This window comes from Nerophis ophidion, linkage group LG08, assembly GCF_033978795.1.
Source record: "Nerophis ophidion isolate RoL-2023_Sa linkage group LG08, RoL_Noph_v1.0, whole genome shotgun sequence".
NCBI lineage: Eukaryota > Metazoa > Chordata > Actinopteri > Syngnathiformes > Syngnathidae > Nerophis > Nerophis ophidion.
The window spans coordinates 76,342,454-76,359,579 of record NC_084618.1 but is presented as its reverse complement, the minus strand read 5'-3'; the positions used below and the strand labels follow the sequence as shown (position 1 = coordinate 76,359,579).

Below are 17,126 nucleotides of genomic sequence, written 5' to 3'. Positions count from 1 at the left end.
ACTAGTGTCTCAAAGGGCTGCACAAACCACTACGACATCCTCGGTAGGCCCACATAAGGGCAAGGAAAACTCACACCCAGTGGGACGTCGGTGACAATGATGACTATGAGAACCTTGGAGAGGAGGAAAGCAATGGATGTCGAGCGGGTCTAACATGATACTGTGAAAGATCAATCCACAATGGATCCAACACAGTCGTGAGAGTCCAGTCCAAAGCGGATCCAACACAGCAGCGAGAGTCACCGGTTGGACGTGCCCTAAACACCTCCCTAGGGAGGCGTTCGGGTGGCATCCTGACCAGATGCCCGAACCACCTCATCTGGCTCCTCTCGATGTGGAGGAGCAGCGGCTTTACTTTGAGTTCCTCCCGGATGGCAGAGCTTCTCACCCTATCTCTAAGGGAGAGACCAGTCCAAAGCGGATCCAACACAGCAGCGAGAGTCCCGTTCACAGCGGAGCCAGCAGGAAACCATCCCAAGCGGAGGCGGATCTATCCATCCATCCATCCATCATCTTCCGCTTATCCGAGGTCGGGTCGCGGGGGCAGCAGCCTAAGCAGGGAAGCCCAGACTTCCCTCTCCCCAGCCACTTCGTCTAGCTCTTCCCGGGGGATCCCGAGGCGTTCCCAGGCCAGCCGGGAGACATAGTCTTCCCAACGTGTCCTGGGTCTTCCCCGTGGCCTCCTACCGGTTGGACGTGCCCTAAACACCTCCCTAGGGAGGCGTTCGGGTGGCATCCTGACCAGATGCCCGAACCACCTCATCTGGCTCCTCTCGATGTGGAGGAGCAGCGGCTTTACTTTGAGTTCCTCCCGGATGGCAGAGCTTCTCACCCTATCTCTAAGGGAGAGTCCAGTCCAAAGCGGATCCAACACAGCAGCGAGAGTCCCGTTCACAGCGGAGCCAGCAGGAAACCATCCCAAGCGGAGGCGGATCAGCAGCGCAGAGATGTCCCCAGCCGATACACAGGCGAGCAGTACATGGCCACCGGATCGGACCGGACCCCCTCCACAAAGGAGAGTGGGACATAGAAGAAAAAGAAAAGAAACGGCAGATCAACTGGTCTTAAAAGGGAGTCTATTTAAAGGCTAGAGTATACAAATGAGTTTTAAGGTGAGACTTAAATGCTTCTACTGAGGTGGCATCTCGAACTGTTACCGGTAGAATTACAGTAGTTTTCCTCGCCTAATGTACTAACATCATGTGTATTTTGTACATATGTCGCATCATCTACAAAGATAGAAAGATTTGTTATTGTGACATCCAATGGACACGTGTTTCTCTCATTCCAAATGGTCATATTAATTTTTATACCAAGCAAAATCAAACCTGTTCGCGAGCCTGATTCGGCCCCCGGGCTGTACATTTGACACCCCAGCACTAACTACAACAAAAAACTACAATGAGCTAATGAACAGAAACTACTACAAACAAACTTGTAACGACAATGAGTTGACATAACTATGAGCAAACGAGCTAAGTAGCTAACACACAGGCCAAAAAAGTAAACTAACGAACAGATGAAATGAGTCGTCATAACGACCATCAACTAACTACAGTGAATGAACAAACTACTACCAACAACCGAAGTAACTATCAGAGGGGTTAAAGTAACTTTACCACCACTAACTACAATAAAGACATAGACAACTACCAACAAGCTTGATAAGCAACTATCCATCCATCCATCCATCATCTTCCGCTTATCCGAGGTCGGGTCGCGGGGGCAGCAGCCTAAGCAGGGAAACCCAGACTTCCCTCTCCCCAGCCACTTCGTCTAGCTCTTCCCGGGGGATCCCGAGGCGTTCCCTAGTCTTCCCAACGTGTCCTGGGTCTTCCCCGTGGCCTCCTACCGGTTGGACGTGCCCTAAACACATCCCTAGGGAGGCGTTCGGGTGGCATCCTGACCAGATGCCCGAACCACCTCATCTGGCTCCTCTCGATGTGGAGGAGCAGCGGCTTTACTTTGAGTTCCTCCCGGATGGCAGAGCTTCTCACCCTATCTCTAAGGGAGAGACCTGGAAACTCATTTCGGCCGCTTGTACCCGTGATCTTATCCTTTCGGTCATGACCCAAAGCTCATGACCATAGGTGAGGATGGGAACGTAGATCGACCGGTAAATTGAGAGCTTTACCTTCCGGCTCAGCTCCTTCTTCACCACAATGGATCGATACAGAGTCCGCATTACTGAAGACAAACGCTTGTCGATCTCACCATCTACTCTTCCCTCACTCAAAAACAAGACTCCTAGGTATGAGACTACCCAAAGCTCATGACCATAGGTGAGGATGGGAACGTAGATCGACCGGTAAATTGAGAGCTTTGCCTTCCGGCTCAGCTCCTTCTTCACCACAATGGATCGATACAGAGTCCGCATTACTGAAGACAAACGCTTGTCGATCTCACCATCTACTCTTCCCTCACTCAAAAACAAGACTCCTAGGTATGAGACTACCCAAAGCTCATGACCATAGGTGAGGATGGGAACGTAGATCGACCGGTAAATTGAGAGCTTTGCCTTCCGGCTCAGCTCCTTCTTCACCACAACGGATCGGTACAACGTCCGCATTACTGAAGACGCCGCACCGATCCGCCTGTCGATCTCACGATCCACTCTTCCCCCACTCGTGAACATAACGAACAAGCAACTAACGAAAATCAAAATAAACGTCAATATTACTTTAGCTGCCCTCATTCTCCTCTTCAATAACCTCGGTTGGACACGGGCCCTCATTCTCCCCGTTGTTGTGTGTTCTTTGTGTGTCTCTGCACTTTTTGAAGTCAGCAAGCGCCATGATTGTCTTTTTTTCAATCTTCGCTGTTTGTCCTCATCCTGACATCTCACATCTCGTCTCGTTGAGCGTACTCCGTGCTTGTTAAGGCTCCATCATGTCCTCCCTGTCGTTTGCAGTCGAGGAGAACCAACAGTCGGTGCTGTCGCCGAAAAAAAAGCAGCGAAACGGCGGCATGAGGAACTCCCCCAACTCCTCGCCAAAGACAATAAGGTAAGGACACACATCGCTGTATCAGCTAAGCAGCAAACAAGAAGCCCACTATTCACTTATTCATTTCATTCCCCGAGGTCTTATTTTGGCCCAATAAATGCTGCACTATGTCCACCACTGTAGATATACTACATAACTTTGTTTGGTGCCGAGCGACGACTGCTCTGTTGGGGTTTTAGAGCTGCTTCCTGCTGTGGGCGAAAACAGCTTTGACAAGAAATGGGCCTGGATCTGCAAAATACTCAACTGTGCGAAAACAGGCTAAAATAACCCCCGTAGAGCAAGTTATTTCTGTAAACAGAAATTTCAAAAAATGTTGTTTTTTAATTAAATAAAATATAAGTTATAATAGATGACACTAAAATACAATATCATCATAAATAAAATAGAAATATTTAAACTTTTTAAATGTAGTTTTTGTAAAGGCATTTAAAATGATGTAAAAAATAATAAATATTTTACGATAATTACATAAAAATAATGATTAAATCTTTAAAAAAAATAATTTTTCTAAATATCTTAGGTTCTCATTTTGATTAACTCTGTTAGCACTTTCAAATCTCATAAATATGCTTTATAAACACAAATTATTATGGCAATAAAATAAAATTATAACGTAATATCAATCAATCAATCAATCAATCAATGTTTATTTATATAGCCCTAAATCACAAGTGTCTCAAAGGGCTGCACAAACCACAATGACATCCTCGGTACAGAGCCCACATATAAAAATGAGGATATTTCTATGTAAATATTTATAACTTAAGTTAAAATGATAGCTGAGATAGGCGCCAGCGCCCCCCGCGACCCCGAAAGGGAATAAGCGGTAGAAAATGGATGGATGGATGGATATATATCACAAATTTAAAGGCCTACTGAAATGAGATGTTCTTATTTAAACGGGGATAGCAGGTCCATTCTATGTGTCATACTTGATCATTTCGCGATATTGCCATTTTTTTGCGAAAGGATTTAGTAGAGAACATCCACGATAAAGTTTGCAACTTTTGGTCGCTAATAAAAAAGCCTTGCCTGTACCGGAAGTAGCAGACGATGTGCGCGGGACGTCACGGTTTGTGGAGCGCCTCACATCTGAACATTGTTTACAATCATGGCCACCAGCAGCGAGAGCGATTCGGATCGGGAAAGCGACGATTTTCCCATTAATTTGAGCGAGGATGAAAGATTCGTGGATGAGGATAGTGAGAGTGAAGGACTAGAAAAAAAAATAAAAAAGACGAGGGCAGTGGGAGCGATTCAGATGTTATTAGACACATTTACTCGGATAATTCTGGAAAATCCCTTATCTGCATATTGTGTTGCTAGTGTTTTAGTGAGATTATATAGTCGTATTCGTATCTGAAAGTCGGAGGGGTGTGGCCACGGGTGTAGTGACCGCCAGTGTCTCTGAGGGAAGCCACGTTTCTCGACGCGGGTACGCGAAGGCAACCGTTGGGGCCGGGCTGAGCTTTTTTTTGCCCTCCTCCACGGTGGTAGCATCCCACGTTCGGGAGCGGCCGGTCGAAGGAGGCAAGAGAATCCGCAGCTGCCTCTTTGACAGGTGCACGAGGAACGACGCAAGCTCCGCTCATGTCTACGGTAAGAGCAGACTTATTACCACAATTTTCTCACCGAAACCTGCCAGTTTACATGTGGTAGGGAACCATGTTCGCTTGACCGTTCTGTTCCATAGTAAAGCGTCACGTCATCTTTCGGGAATGCAAATAAGGAAACAAGGAAACACCGGCTGTGTTTGTGTTGCTAAAGGCAGCCACAATACCCCGCTTCCCACCTACATCTTTCTTCTTTGACGTCTCCGTTACTAATTGAACAAATTGCAAAATATTCTGCAACACAGATGTCCAGAATACTGTGTAATTATGCGGTTAGAGCAGACTACTTATAGCTGGGATTGGGCTGGAACAAAATGTCCGCTACAATCCTTGACATCATCATACCGCGACGTTTTCAACAGGATATTTCGCGGGAAATTTAAAATTGCAATTTAGTAAAGTAAAAAGGCCGTATTGGCATGTGTTGCAATGTTCATATTTCATCATTGATATATAAACTATCAGACTGCGTGGTCGGTAGCAGAGGTGGGTAGAGTAGCCAGAAATTGTACTCAAGTAAGAGTACCGTTACTTTCGAGATTTATTACTCAAGTAAAAGTAAGGAGTAGTCACCCAAATATTTACTTGAGTAAAAGTAAAAAGTATGTTGTGAAAAAACTACTCAAGTACTGAGTAACTGATGAGTAACCTGATTACGGCAACAAATAATGCACAAAAACATAAAAATAGCAATGAGCAAATTCAGAGCCAGGAATATCTCTTAAGCAACTAAAACAATAATATATATTAAATAATAGTACATTAAAATAAAATAAAAAAAATGGCACATTGAGCCACAATAACTTAACAGCACCATAGCCTCAGTAGGCATTCATTGATTTGATTGATTGATTAAAACTTGTATTAGTAGATTGCACAGTACAGTACATATTCTGCACAATTGACCACTAAATGGTAACACCCGAATACGTTTTTCAACGTTTATCAATTACTTAATAAATGACCAAGTTGAGGTGATCTACCTCATATATATATATATACATATATACATACATTTATATATACAGTATATAATTTATATTTATTTATTTTGCCGTTCTTGTTCACATGTTAAAGGTGTTTTAATGAATATACATGCATGTTTAACATATAGATTCCTATCTTTCATGAAGACAAGAATATAAATTGGTGTATTTTATACACTTTACAAGAAATAAATTGGCGGCAAACTCCGTAGCTTGCTAGCTTGTTTGCGCTGGCTTTGGGAGACTCTTATTTTGTTAGCGCAGGTGCGATGGAGCAGCGCTTTTATTGTGAAGACAGGAACTGTGCGATCAGTCTTTAGGCTTTTGACGGGAAGTACGGTTGAAATAAAAAGTGCCTTTTTTCCTTTACACTTTTGATTGATTGATTGAAACTTTTATTAGTAGATTGCACAGTACAGTACATATTCCGTACAATTGACCACTAAATGGTAACACCCCCATAAGTTTTTCAACTTGTTTAAGTCGGGTCATGTGACATCCTGGTTTTGTTTGATTGGTCCAACGTCACCAGTGACTGCATGTGATTGGTGAAACGCAGGCATGCGTAGTTCCTACTTTGAAGCTCTGTCATAAACCAAAACAAACATTAATAGATCGATAAAAAAAAGTAGTGAGTAGCGAGCTGAATGTAGATAAATGGAACGGAGTAAAAGTAGCGTTTCTTCTCTATAAATATCCATCCATCCATCCATCATCTTCCGCTTATCCGAGGTCGGGTCGCGGGGGCAGCAGCCTAAGCAGGGAAACCCAGACTTCCCTCTCCCCAGCCACTTCGTCTAGCTCTTCCCGGGGGATCCCGAGGCGTTCCCAGGCCAGCCGGGAGACATAGTCTTCCCAACGTGTCCTGGGTCTTCCCCGTGGCCTCCTACCGGTTGGACGTGCCCTAAACACATCCCTAGGGAGGCGTTCGGGTGGCATCCTGACCAGATGCCCGAACCACCTCATCTGGCTCCTCTCAATGTGGAGGAGCAGCGGCTTTACTTTGAGTTCCTCCCGGATGGCAGAGCTTCTCACCCTATCTCTAAGGGAGAGGAAACTCATTTGGGCCGCTTGTACCCGTGATCTTATCCTTTCGGTCATGACCCAAAGCTCATGACCATAGGTGAGGATGGGAACGTAGATCGACCGGTAAATTGAGAGCTTTGCCTTCCGGCTCAGCTCCTTCTTCACCACAATGGATCGATACAACGTCCGCATTACTGAAGACGCCGCACCGATCCGCCTGTCGATCTCACGATCCATTCTTCCCCCACTCGTGAACAAGACTCCTAGGTACTTGAACTCCTCCACTCAAGTAAAAGTATGTTGCATAAAAACTACTCGTAAAAGTACAATTTATCCCGAAAGTTACTCAAGTAAATGTAACGGAGTAAATGTAGCGCGTTACTACCCACCTCTGGTCGGTAGTCGTGGGTTTCAGTAGGGCTTTAAACATCCTTTCTGTGCAATGCTGGAAGTTGCCCAAATGTTTCTTATAAAAGGCATCCAAATAACTCCAAGTAATCTTCACCTTCATTTTAACTTCTTTTTACACTTGGATGACAGCAAACAAAGTGGGTTGGTGGGATGTTCTTGGCATCCGAGAAGCACACGCTACGGAGCGCCAGTCTCTGCTGGCCTGTTTTCACTTCAAGCCTGCCAAGAGGTTTGAAGTGACAAGCGCAGACTGGCGCTCTTAAAGCGGCGTGGCACTAATGACAGCAGCAGCCAGTCAGGGAGCTTCCACGGGATGGATGGCCCCGGGCTATTCTTCTCTTGTCGGATCCCACCGAGCCGCTCTCGGCACGTGACGCCGCAGATTATACGTACCCGCCGGCGCCATGAAAGGCAAATTCAAACGCTACCTTGCTTTTATCTTGTCCCATATAATTACATCGTCGCTTATTGATTCCGAGTGGAGATAGTGCCGCTCTTTGTCACAAGGGGCGATAATTGGCATTGTCGTTAAGTGGCGGCGTCATCAGGATGGAGGCTACGGCGAGAATCGTTCCTTTCGGTTGACGCTGCAGCTTTTCACTTGGCTTTTAGACAGTAAATCAACAGAGGTTTTACACTTAAGACCAAAGCACACAGCATGTTGAAATAGAAAGATAAAACAAACACGAAAGTATGCAAAATATTGGTGGAAATAGTGAAGTGAATCAATCAATCAATCAACCAATGTTTATTTATATAGCCCCAAATCACAAATGTCTCAAAGGACTGCACAAATCATTACGACTACAACATCCTCGGAAGAACCCACAAAAGGGCAAGGAAAACTCACACCCAGTGGGCAGGGAGAATTCACATTCAGTGGGACGCCAGTGACAATGCTGACTATGAGAAACCTTGGAGAGGACCTCAGATGTGGGCAACCCCCCCCCCTCTAGGGGACCGAAAGCAATGGATGTCGAGCGGGTCTAACATGATACTGTGAAAGTTCAATCCATAGTGGCTCCAAGACAGCAGTGAGAGTCCCGTCCACAGGAAACCATCTCAAGCGGATCAGCAGCGTAGAGATGTCCCCAACCGATACAGTCGAGCGGTCCGTCCTGGGTCCCGACGAGCGGTCCATCCTGGTCTCGACTCTGGACAGCCAGTACTTCATCCATGGTCATTGGACCGGACCCCCTCCACAAGGGAGGGGGGGACATAGGAGAAAGAAAAGAAGCGGCAGATCAACTGGTCTAAAAAGGAGGTCTATTAAATAACAATTGGGCAAATAACGCTGAAAAAAAACAAGCAAAAAACAAACTAGGTAACTACACTTGCGAGCAAGCAAACTAACTCACAAACTAACTACAACAAACCAGATTAAGCTAGAAAAATGAGTGCACAGACAAACGAGAAGAAAAGAGTAAACTAACTACGAACTAAGTAAGTAAATAAATAACTACAACAAACTAGTACAAATTAAACAAGTTGATGAACAAAGATGAGAGGAAAAGGACAAACTAAATAACTAACAATGTATAAATCAGCCAAGTTGTGTACCTAGACCAGTGGTTCTCAAATGGGGGTAGCATGCCCTTGGGGGTACTTGAAGGTATGCCAAAGGGTACATAAGATTTTTTTTTAAATATTGTAAAAATAGCAACAATTCAAAAATCCTTTGTAAATATATTTATTGAATAATACTTGAACAAAATATGAATGTCACTTCATAAACTGTGAAAAGAAATGCAAAAAGGCAATATTAAGATTTTTTTTGTGGACATGTTCCATAAATATTGATTTTTTTTTTGTGAATTAAGTTCATGAATCCAGATGGATCTCTATTACAATCCCCAAAGAGGGGACTTTAAGTTGATGATTACTTCTATGTGTAGAAATCTTTGTTTATAATTGAATCACTTGTTTATTTTTCAACAAGTTTTTAGTTATTTTTTATATATTTTTTTCCAAATAGTTCAAGCAAGACCACTACAAATGAGCAATATTTTGCACTGTTATAGAATCAGAATCTGATGACATAGTGCTGTATTTTACTTCTTTATCTCTTTTGTTCAACCAAAAATGCTTTGCTTTGATTAGGGGGTACTTGAATTTAAAAAAAATTCAAAGGGGGTACCCATCCATCCATTTTCTACCGCTTATTCCCTTTTGGGGTCGCGGGGGGCGCTGGCGCTTATCTCAGCTACAATCGGGCGGAAGGCGGGGTACACCCTGGACAAGTCGCCACCTCACCGCAGGGCCAACACAGATAGACAGACAACATTCACACTCACATTCACACACTAGGGCCAATTTAGTGTTGCCAATCAACCTATCCCCAGGTGCATGTCTTTGGAAGTGGGAGGAAGCCGGAGTACCCGGAGGGAACCCACGCATTCACGGGGAGAACATGCAAACTCCACACAGAAAGATCCCGAGCCTGGATTTGAACCCAGGACTGCAGGACCTTCGTATTGTGAGGCAGACGCACTAACCCCTCTGCCACCGTGAAGCCTGCTGACAAACAATAATTACTTTATCCATCCATACATTTTCTACCGCTTGTCCCGTTCGGCGTCACCGGGGGTGCTGGAGCCTATCTCACCTGCATTCGGGCAGAAGGCAGCGTACACCCTGGACAAGTCGCCCACTCATCATGGGTAAAAAATAAGTAACTATAATTATCCATCCATCCATTTCCTACCGCTTATTCCCTTTCGGGGTCGCGGGGGGCGCTGGCGCCTATCTCAGCTACAATCGGGCGGAAGGCAGTGTACACCCTGGACAAGTCGCCCACTCATCATGGGTAAAAAATAAGTAACTATAATTAATTAATTTTAAAAAGTCTATTGCGAAAAACACTGACTATGACAAACAAAAAAGTGAAATAACTCGGCGTGTAATCTAAATAACTGACCATCCATCCATCCATCCATTTTCTACCGCTTATTCCCTTTTGGGGTCGCGGGGGGCGCTGGCGCTTATCTCAGCTACAATCGGGCGGAAGGCGGGGTACACCCTGGACAAGTCGCCACCTCATCATGGGTAAAAAATAAGTAACTATAATTATCCATCCATCCATCCATTTCCTACCGCTTATTCCCTTTCAGGGTCGCGGGGGGCGCTGGCGCTTATCTCAGCTACAATCGGGCGGAAGGCAGTGTACACCCTGGACAAGTCGCCGACTCATCATGGGTAAAAAAAATGAGGAACTATAATTAATTAATTTTAAAAAGTCTATTGCGAAAAACACTGACTATGACAAACAAAAAAGAGAAATAACTCAGCGTGTAATCTAAATAACTGACCATCCATCCATCCATCCATCCATTCCCTACCGCTTATTCCCTTTTGGGGTCGCGGGGGGCGCTGGCGCTTATCTCAGCTACAATCGGGCGGAAGGCGGGGTACACCCTGGACAAGTCGCCCACTCATCATGGGTAAAAAATAAGTAACTATAATTATCCATCCATCCATCCATTTCCTACCGCTTATTCCCTTTCGGGGTCGCGGGGGGCGCTGGCGCCTATCTCAGCTACAATCGGGCAGAAGGCAGTGTACACCCTGGACAAGTCGCCGACTCATCATGGGTAAAAAAAATAAGGAACTATAATTAATTAATTTTAAAAAGTCTATTGCGAAAAACACTGACTATGACAAACAAAAAAGAGAAATAACTCGGCGTGTAATCTAAATAACTGACCATCCATCCATTTTCTACCGCTTATTCCCTTTTGGGGTCGCAGGGGGCGCTGGCGCTTATCTCAGCTACAATCGGGCGGAAGGCGGGGTACACCCTGGACAAGTCGCCAACTCATCATGGGTAAAAAATAAGTAACTATAATTATCCATCCATCCATCCATTTCCTACCGCTTATTCCCTTTCGGGGTCGCGGGGGGCGCTGGCGCCTATCTCAGCTACAATCGGGCAGAAGGCAGTGTACACCCTGGACAAGTCGCCGACTCATCATGGGTAAAAAAAATAAGGAACTATAATTAATTAATTTTAAAAAGTCTATTGCGAAAAACACTGACTATGACAAACAAAAAAGAGAAATAACTCGGCGTGTAATCTAAATAACTGACCATCCATCCATTTTCTACCGCTTATTCCCTTTTGGGGTCGCAGGGGGCGCTGGCGCTTATCTCAGCTACAATCGGGCGGAAGGCGGGGTACACCCTGGACAAGTCGCCAACTCATCATGGGTAAAAAATAAGTAACTATAATTATCCATCCATCCATCCATTTCCTACCGCTTATTCCCTTTTGGGGTCGCGGGGGGCGCTGGCGCTTATCTCAGCTACAATCGGGCGGAAGGCAGTGTACACCCTGGACAAGTCGCCCATTCATCATGGGTAAAAAATAAGTAACTATAATTATCCATCCATCCATCCATTTCCTACCGCTTATTCCCTTTCGGGGTCGCGGGGGGCGCTGGCGCTTATCTCAGCTACAATCGGGCGGAAGGCGGGGTACACCCTGGACAAGTCGCCAACTCATCATGGGTAAAAAATAAGTAACTATAATTATCCATCCATCCATCCATTTTCTACCGCTTATTCCCTTTCGGGGTCGCGGGGGGCGCTGGCGCCTATCTCAGCTACAATCGGGCGGAAGGCAGTGTACACCCTGGACAAGTCGCCGACTCATCATGGGTACAAAAAATAAGTAACTATAATTAATTAATTTTAAAAAGTCTATTGCGAAAAACACTGACTATGACAAACAAAAAAGTGAAATAACTCGGCGTGTAATCTAAATAACTGACCATCCATCCATCCATCCATCCATTTTCTACTGCTTATTCCCTTTTGGGGTCGCGGGGGGCGCTGGCGCTTATCTCAGCTACAATCGGGCGGAAGGCGGCGTACACCCTGGACAAGTCGCCACCTCATCGCAGGGCCAACACAGATAGACAGACAACATTCACACTCACATTCACCAATAAAAGTATAAATTATAGTACAATAATTATATTACAGTGAAATGGTTTTTGATCTTGGCCCCCAAAAGCTATCTATGTTAATTTTGACAGCTGTTTTTATTTTAGTTTTACTTATTGTCTTGACTAAAATGTATTTTAGTTTTAGCCATATTTAAGTCATCTAAATTTAGTTTTAGTCGACGAAATGCCTCAACATTGCAGTCGTCTAACATTACAGTAAATTGTGTCGACTTAACGTATTTTTCGGACTATAAGTCGCAGTTTTTTTTATAGTTTGGCCGGGGGTGCGACTTATACTCAGGAGCGACTTATGAGTGAAATTATTAACACATCACCGTAAAATATCAAATAATATTATTTAGCTCATTCACGTAAGAGACTAGACGTATAAGATTTCATCGGATTTATGGATTAGGAGTGACAGATTGTTTGGTAAACATATAGCATGTTCTATATGTTATAGTTATTTGAATGACTCTTACCATAATATGTTACGTTAACATAGCAGGCACCTTCTCAGTTGGTTATTTATGCGTCATATAAAGTACACTTATTCAGCCTGTTGTTCACTATTCTTTATTTATTTTAAATTGCCTTTCAAATGTCTATTCTTGGTGTTGGATTTTATCAAATAAATTTCCCCAAAAATGCGACTTATACTCCAGTGCGACTTACATCCGTTTTTTTTCCTTCTTTATTATGCATTTTCGGCAGGTGCGACTTATACTCCGGAGCGACTTATACTCCGAAAAATACGGTATATAAAGTATAGCGGACAGCGCACCTTTTGAAGTTGTCTTGAAATAACTTTTACTAATTATTGCAGAGCATCTCAAAAACTACACAAGGCCTGCGCTCCATGAATATTTCATACTAAACCCTTTTGTGTGTTATTGTTTCAGATAAAAAAAAATTTTTTTTTTATATTACATAATATATGACTAAAATGGTCACATGAAATAACAATATAGTTTTATTTTAGATTGGCGGACAAGCTCTTCTAAATGTGCACAACTAAATTAGTGGTAAGCAGTCTCGCTCCTTCTCTACTGTCTTTAATAGTAACAGTACTTTAGTACAGTATGAGTCTTTAATAGTAACAGTACTTTAGTACAGTATGAGTCATACTAGAGAACACCTTCTTACTGTTGCCTGCATGTCTTGATGATTAGCCTGCACAAGTAGGTTTTATTTTTACCAGAGAAAATGAAGCCACAGGGTAAACATGTCTTGTTGTCTACCTTGCAAAGGTAAAATGTGGCCGTATGTCTTCTCTAGCTTCCAGTGTTTTTTGGATCGATTGATTGAAACTTTTATTAGTACATTGCACAGTTCAGTACATATTCCGTACAATTGACCACTAAATGGTAACACCCGAATAAGTTCAACTCGTTCAAGTCGGGGTCCACGTTAATCAATTCATGGTACAAATATATACTATCAGCATAATACAGTCATCAGACAAGTTAATCATCATAGTATGTACATTGAATTATTTACATTATTTACAATCTCGGGGGTGGGATCAATCAATCAATCAATCAATGTTTACTTATATAGCCCTAAATCACTAGTGTCTCAAAGGGCTGCACAAACCGCTACGACATCCTCGGTAGGCCCACATAAGGGCAAGGAAAACTCACACCCAGTGGGACATCGGTGACAATGATGACTATGAGAACCTTGGAGAGGAGGAAAGCAATGGATGTCGAGTGGGTCTAACATGATACTGTGAAAGTTCAATCCATAATGGATCCAACACATTTGCGAGAGTCCAGTCCAAAGCGTATCCAACACAGCAGCGAGAGTCCCGTTCACAGCGGAGCCAGCAGGAAACCATCCCAAGCGGAGGCGGATCAGCAGCGCAGAGATGTCCCCAGCCGATACACAGGCGAGCAGTACATGGCCACCGGATCGGACCGGACTCCCTCCACAAGGGAGAGTGGGACATAGAAGAAAAAGAAAAGAAACGGCAGATCAACTGGTCTAAAAAGGGAGTCTATTTAAAGGCTAGAGTATACAAATGAGTTTTAAGGTGAGACTTAAATGCTTCTACTGAGGTGGCATCTCGAACTGTTACCGGGAGGGCATTCCAGAGTACTGGAGCCCGAAATGAAAACGCTCTATAGCCCGCAGACTTTTTTTGGGCTTTGGGAATCACTAATAAGCCGGAGAGCTTTGAATGCAGATTTCTTGCCGGGACATATGGTACAATACAATCGGCAAGATAGGATGGAGCTAGACCGTGTAGTATTTTATACGTAAGTAGTAAAACCTTAAAGTCACATCTTAAGTGCACAGGAAGCCAGTGCAGGTGAGCCAGTACAGGTATATATGTATGTATATATGTATATAAAGGTATATACAGTACAGGCGTAATGTGATCAAACTTTCTTGTTCTTGTCAAAAGTCTAGCAGCCGCATTTTGTACCAACTGTAATCTTTTAATGCTAGACATGGGGAGACCCGAAAATAATACGTTACAGTAATCGAGGCGAGACGTAACAAACGCATGGATAATGATCTCAGCGTCTTTAGTGGACAGAATGGAGCGAATTTTAGCGATATTAGGGAGATGAAAGAAGGCCGTTTTAGTAACGCTTTGAATGTGTGCCTCAAAGGAGAGAGTTGGGTCGAAGATAATACCCAGATTCTTTACCGTGATGAGGAGCTTTGGTTGATATCAGTACTTCAGTCATCAACAATTGCATCAACAGAGAAATGGACATTGAAACAGTGTCGGTCTTACTTAGTAGGATATGTATGTATGGTAGAAGACATATTGTAATGATGTGTGTAAAAATACAGAATAGGAATGTAACAATATAAGAATTTCATATGATGGTTATTGTGACTAAAATGATCACGGTTATCATTATTATCGTGGAATGTGCTCAATAAGCTTTTTAAATATGGTACTACTAAAATAAATAGACACACTGTTAGAAGTGTTTTAATTTTGTACTGTTATTGTTGTAGTGTAAATATGTGTTTGGACAGTAGAACTTTAACATTTATTTAAAGGGGAACATTATCACCAGACCTATGTAAGCGTCAATATATACTTTGATGTCGCAGACAAAAGACCATATGTTTTTTTAACCAATTTCCAAACTCTAAAAGGGTGAATTTGGCGATTTAAACGCCTTTCAATCGGAGCGATGACCTTTCACCCGTGACGTCACAACATGAAGCGACCCGCCATTTTCTCAAACACATTACACACACCAAGTCCAATCGGCTCTGTTATTTTCAGTTTTTTCGACTGTTTTCCGTACCTTGGATACATCATGCCTCGGAGGGTGTAACAACACGAACAGGGACGGATTCAAGTTGCAACAGTGGTCAAAAGATGCGAAAGTCTCTCGTTTGTTCTGCACACTGTACAGACAACAGCTATGCTACGACAGAGATGGCCAGAATGTGTGGATATCCTGCGACACTCAAAGCAGATGCATTTCCAACGATAAAGTCAACGAAATCACAAATTTCGTTGAGCTTTGTTGATTTCATTGATTTGCTGGAGTGCTCATCAGACATATTTGGTCACGGCATGACTGCAAGCTAATCGATGCTAACATGCTATCTAGGCTAGCTGTATGTACATATTGCATCATTAGCCTCATTTGTAGCTATATTGGCATCCAGCCTTTCCCTCCACCCACATTTAATGCCAAGCAAACACATACCAATCGTTGGTTAGAAGGCGATCGCCGAATTCGTGCCGCTGTCTGTCGTGATATGGCTCAAAAGCTTCTGTTTCTTCTTTAATTTTGTTTTCGGTACCAGCCTCCACACTCCAACCATCCGTTTCAATACACGCGTAATCTGTTGAATCGCTTACGGCACTGAAATCCGAGTCTGAATCCGAGCTAATATGCTATACCTTTCTGTACTATCTGCCATGTTTTTTTCTGGTGGCTTCACGCAGTTACGTCACAGGATAATGGACGGGTGGATATAGCAATGGTGTAAATCAGGCACTTTGAAGCCGTTTTTCGGGATATTGCTTGATGGGTAAAATTTTGAGAAAAACTTCGAAAAATAAAACAAGCCCCTGGGAACTGATTTTTATTGGTTTTAACCCTTCAGAAATTGTTATAATGTTCCCCTTGAAATGAAAAGTGGGTAACAAAAAAAATCTATTCTCTTTATGTATCACTTCTGGCGGGCGTTATGTCTGTCCTACTCTGTTTAGCGGTACTCGAACGCACCATAAAAACACCTCCGTGTGTTTTCCTCGGAAAGATGGATCATCATAATTCCGCGCATAGCTTGTACGTTCAATGTGCACAACTGAATATCTTAGTTGCTCAGACAGTAACGTGTTTATAGAAGTTTAGAGAATAGTATTTAGTTTTTAACGGGGAAAGATGTATGTTTCTTGTTTTCATGTTAGCATTTAAGCTAGCAAACTGGCACCTGCAAGTCCGCCGTGGCCCGTGTGTTTATAAGAGTGCAGTTATCGCGGTTTAGATCATTTTAATTTAAAAGGTCAGGAGTGATGTCTGTGTCATCAGTGTTACCGTTTATCGTTGCATCCCTACAATATAGTCTTGTTTCTCGGTGAAAAATCCAAACACTGTGTCTTTGGAGGTGTGGTTGTGATTGGTTCCCCACTGTGAATTACCCCCGTCCCTCTCCTGCATGCAACTGTGATTAGAATAGAAGAATGAATAGAACAGAATCGAATGGACTTTATTGTCATTATATTTGCATATAACGAGATTAAGGACTCCAACTTAAGGTGCGATAGTGGGAACAAATATGAGCACAGGAAGTAATAAAGGGAAAAACTAACAATCGAAATAAACAAACTACTATCCAATAAAAAATAATAAGCAATCCTGTACAATATACAAAACACTATAGAAATACAAAATACTGTACAATATACAGAACAAGACAAGAGTACCGATGTAATAAATAAAAATCAGTGTCGGACGTATTGCACAGTAGGATACTGTATAGGGGTGAATTATTATTATTATAAGTTAGAGTTCAACATGGTGACAGCTCTGGGAAAGAAGCTGTCTCTGAGCCTGTTTGTTCTGACTCTGATGCACCTGTAGCGCCTGCCCGAGGGTAGCAGGTCGAACAGGTGGAAGCCAGGGTGTGTGCTGTCCTTGGTGATGA

The 17,126-nt window shown here is 43.3% G+C and overlaps 1 protein-coding gene across 5 annotated transcripts in view; it reads left to right on the top strand.

Annotated features, from left to right (window-relative positions):
• LOC133558396 (calcium-activated potassium channel subunit alpha-1a-like) overlaps positions 1-17,126 on the top strand; it is a 236,139-nt gene that overhangs the window by 170,527 nt on the left and 48,486 nt on the right. For all 5 annotated transcript variants that reach the window (XM_061909755.1, XM_061909756.1, XM_061909759.1 and 2 more), the window contains one exon: positions 2,912-3,005. In XM_061909755.1, coding sequence (XP_061765739.1) covers positions 2,912-3,005 — 94 coding nt within the window. The remainder of the gene's footprint in view (positions 1-2,911; positions 3,006-17,126) is intronic.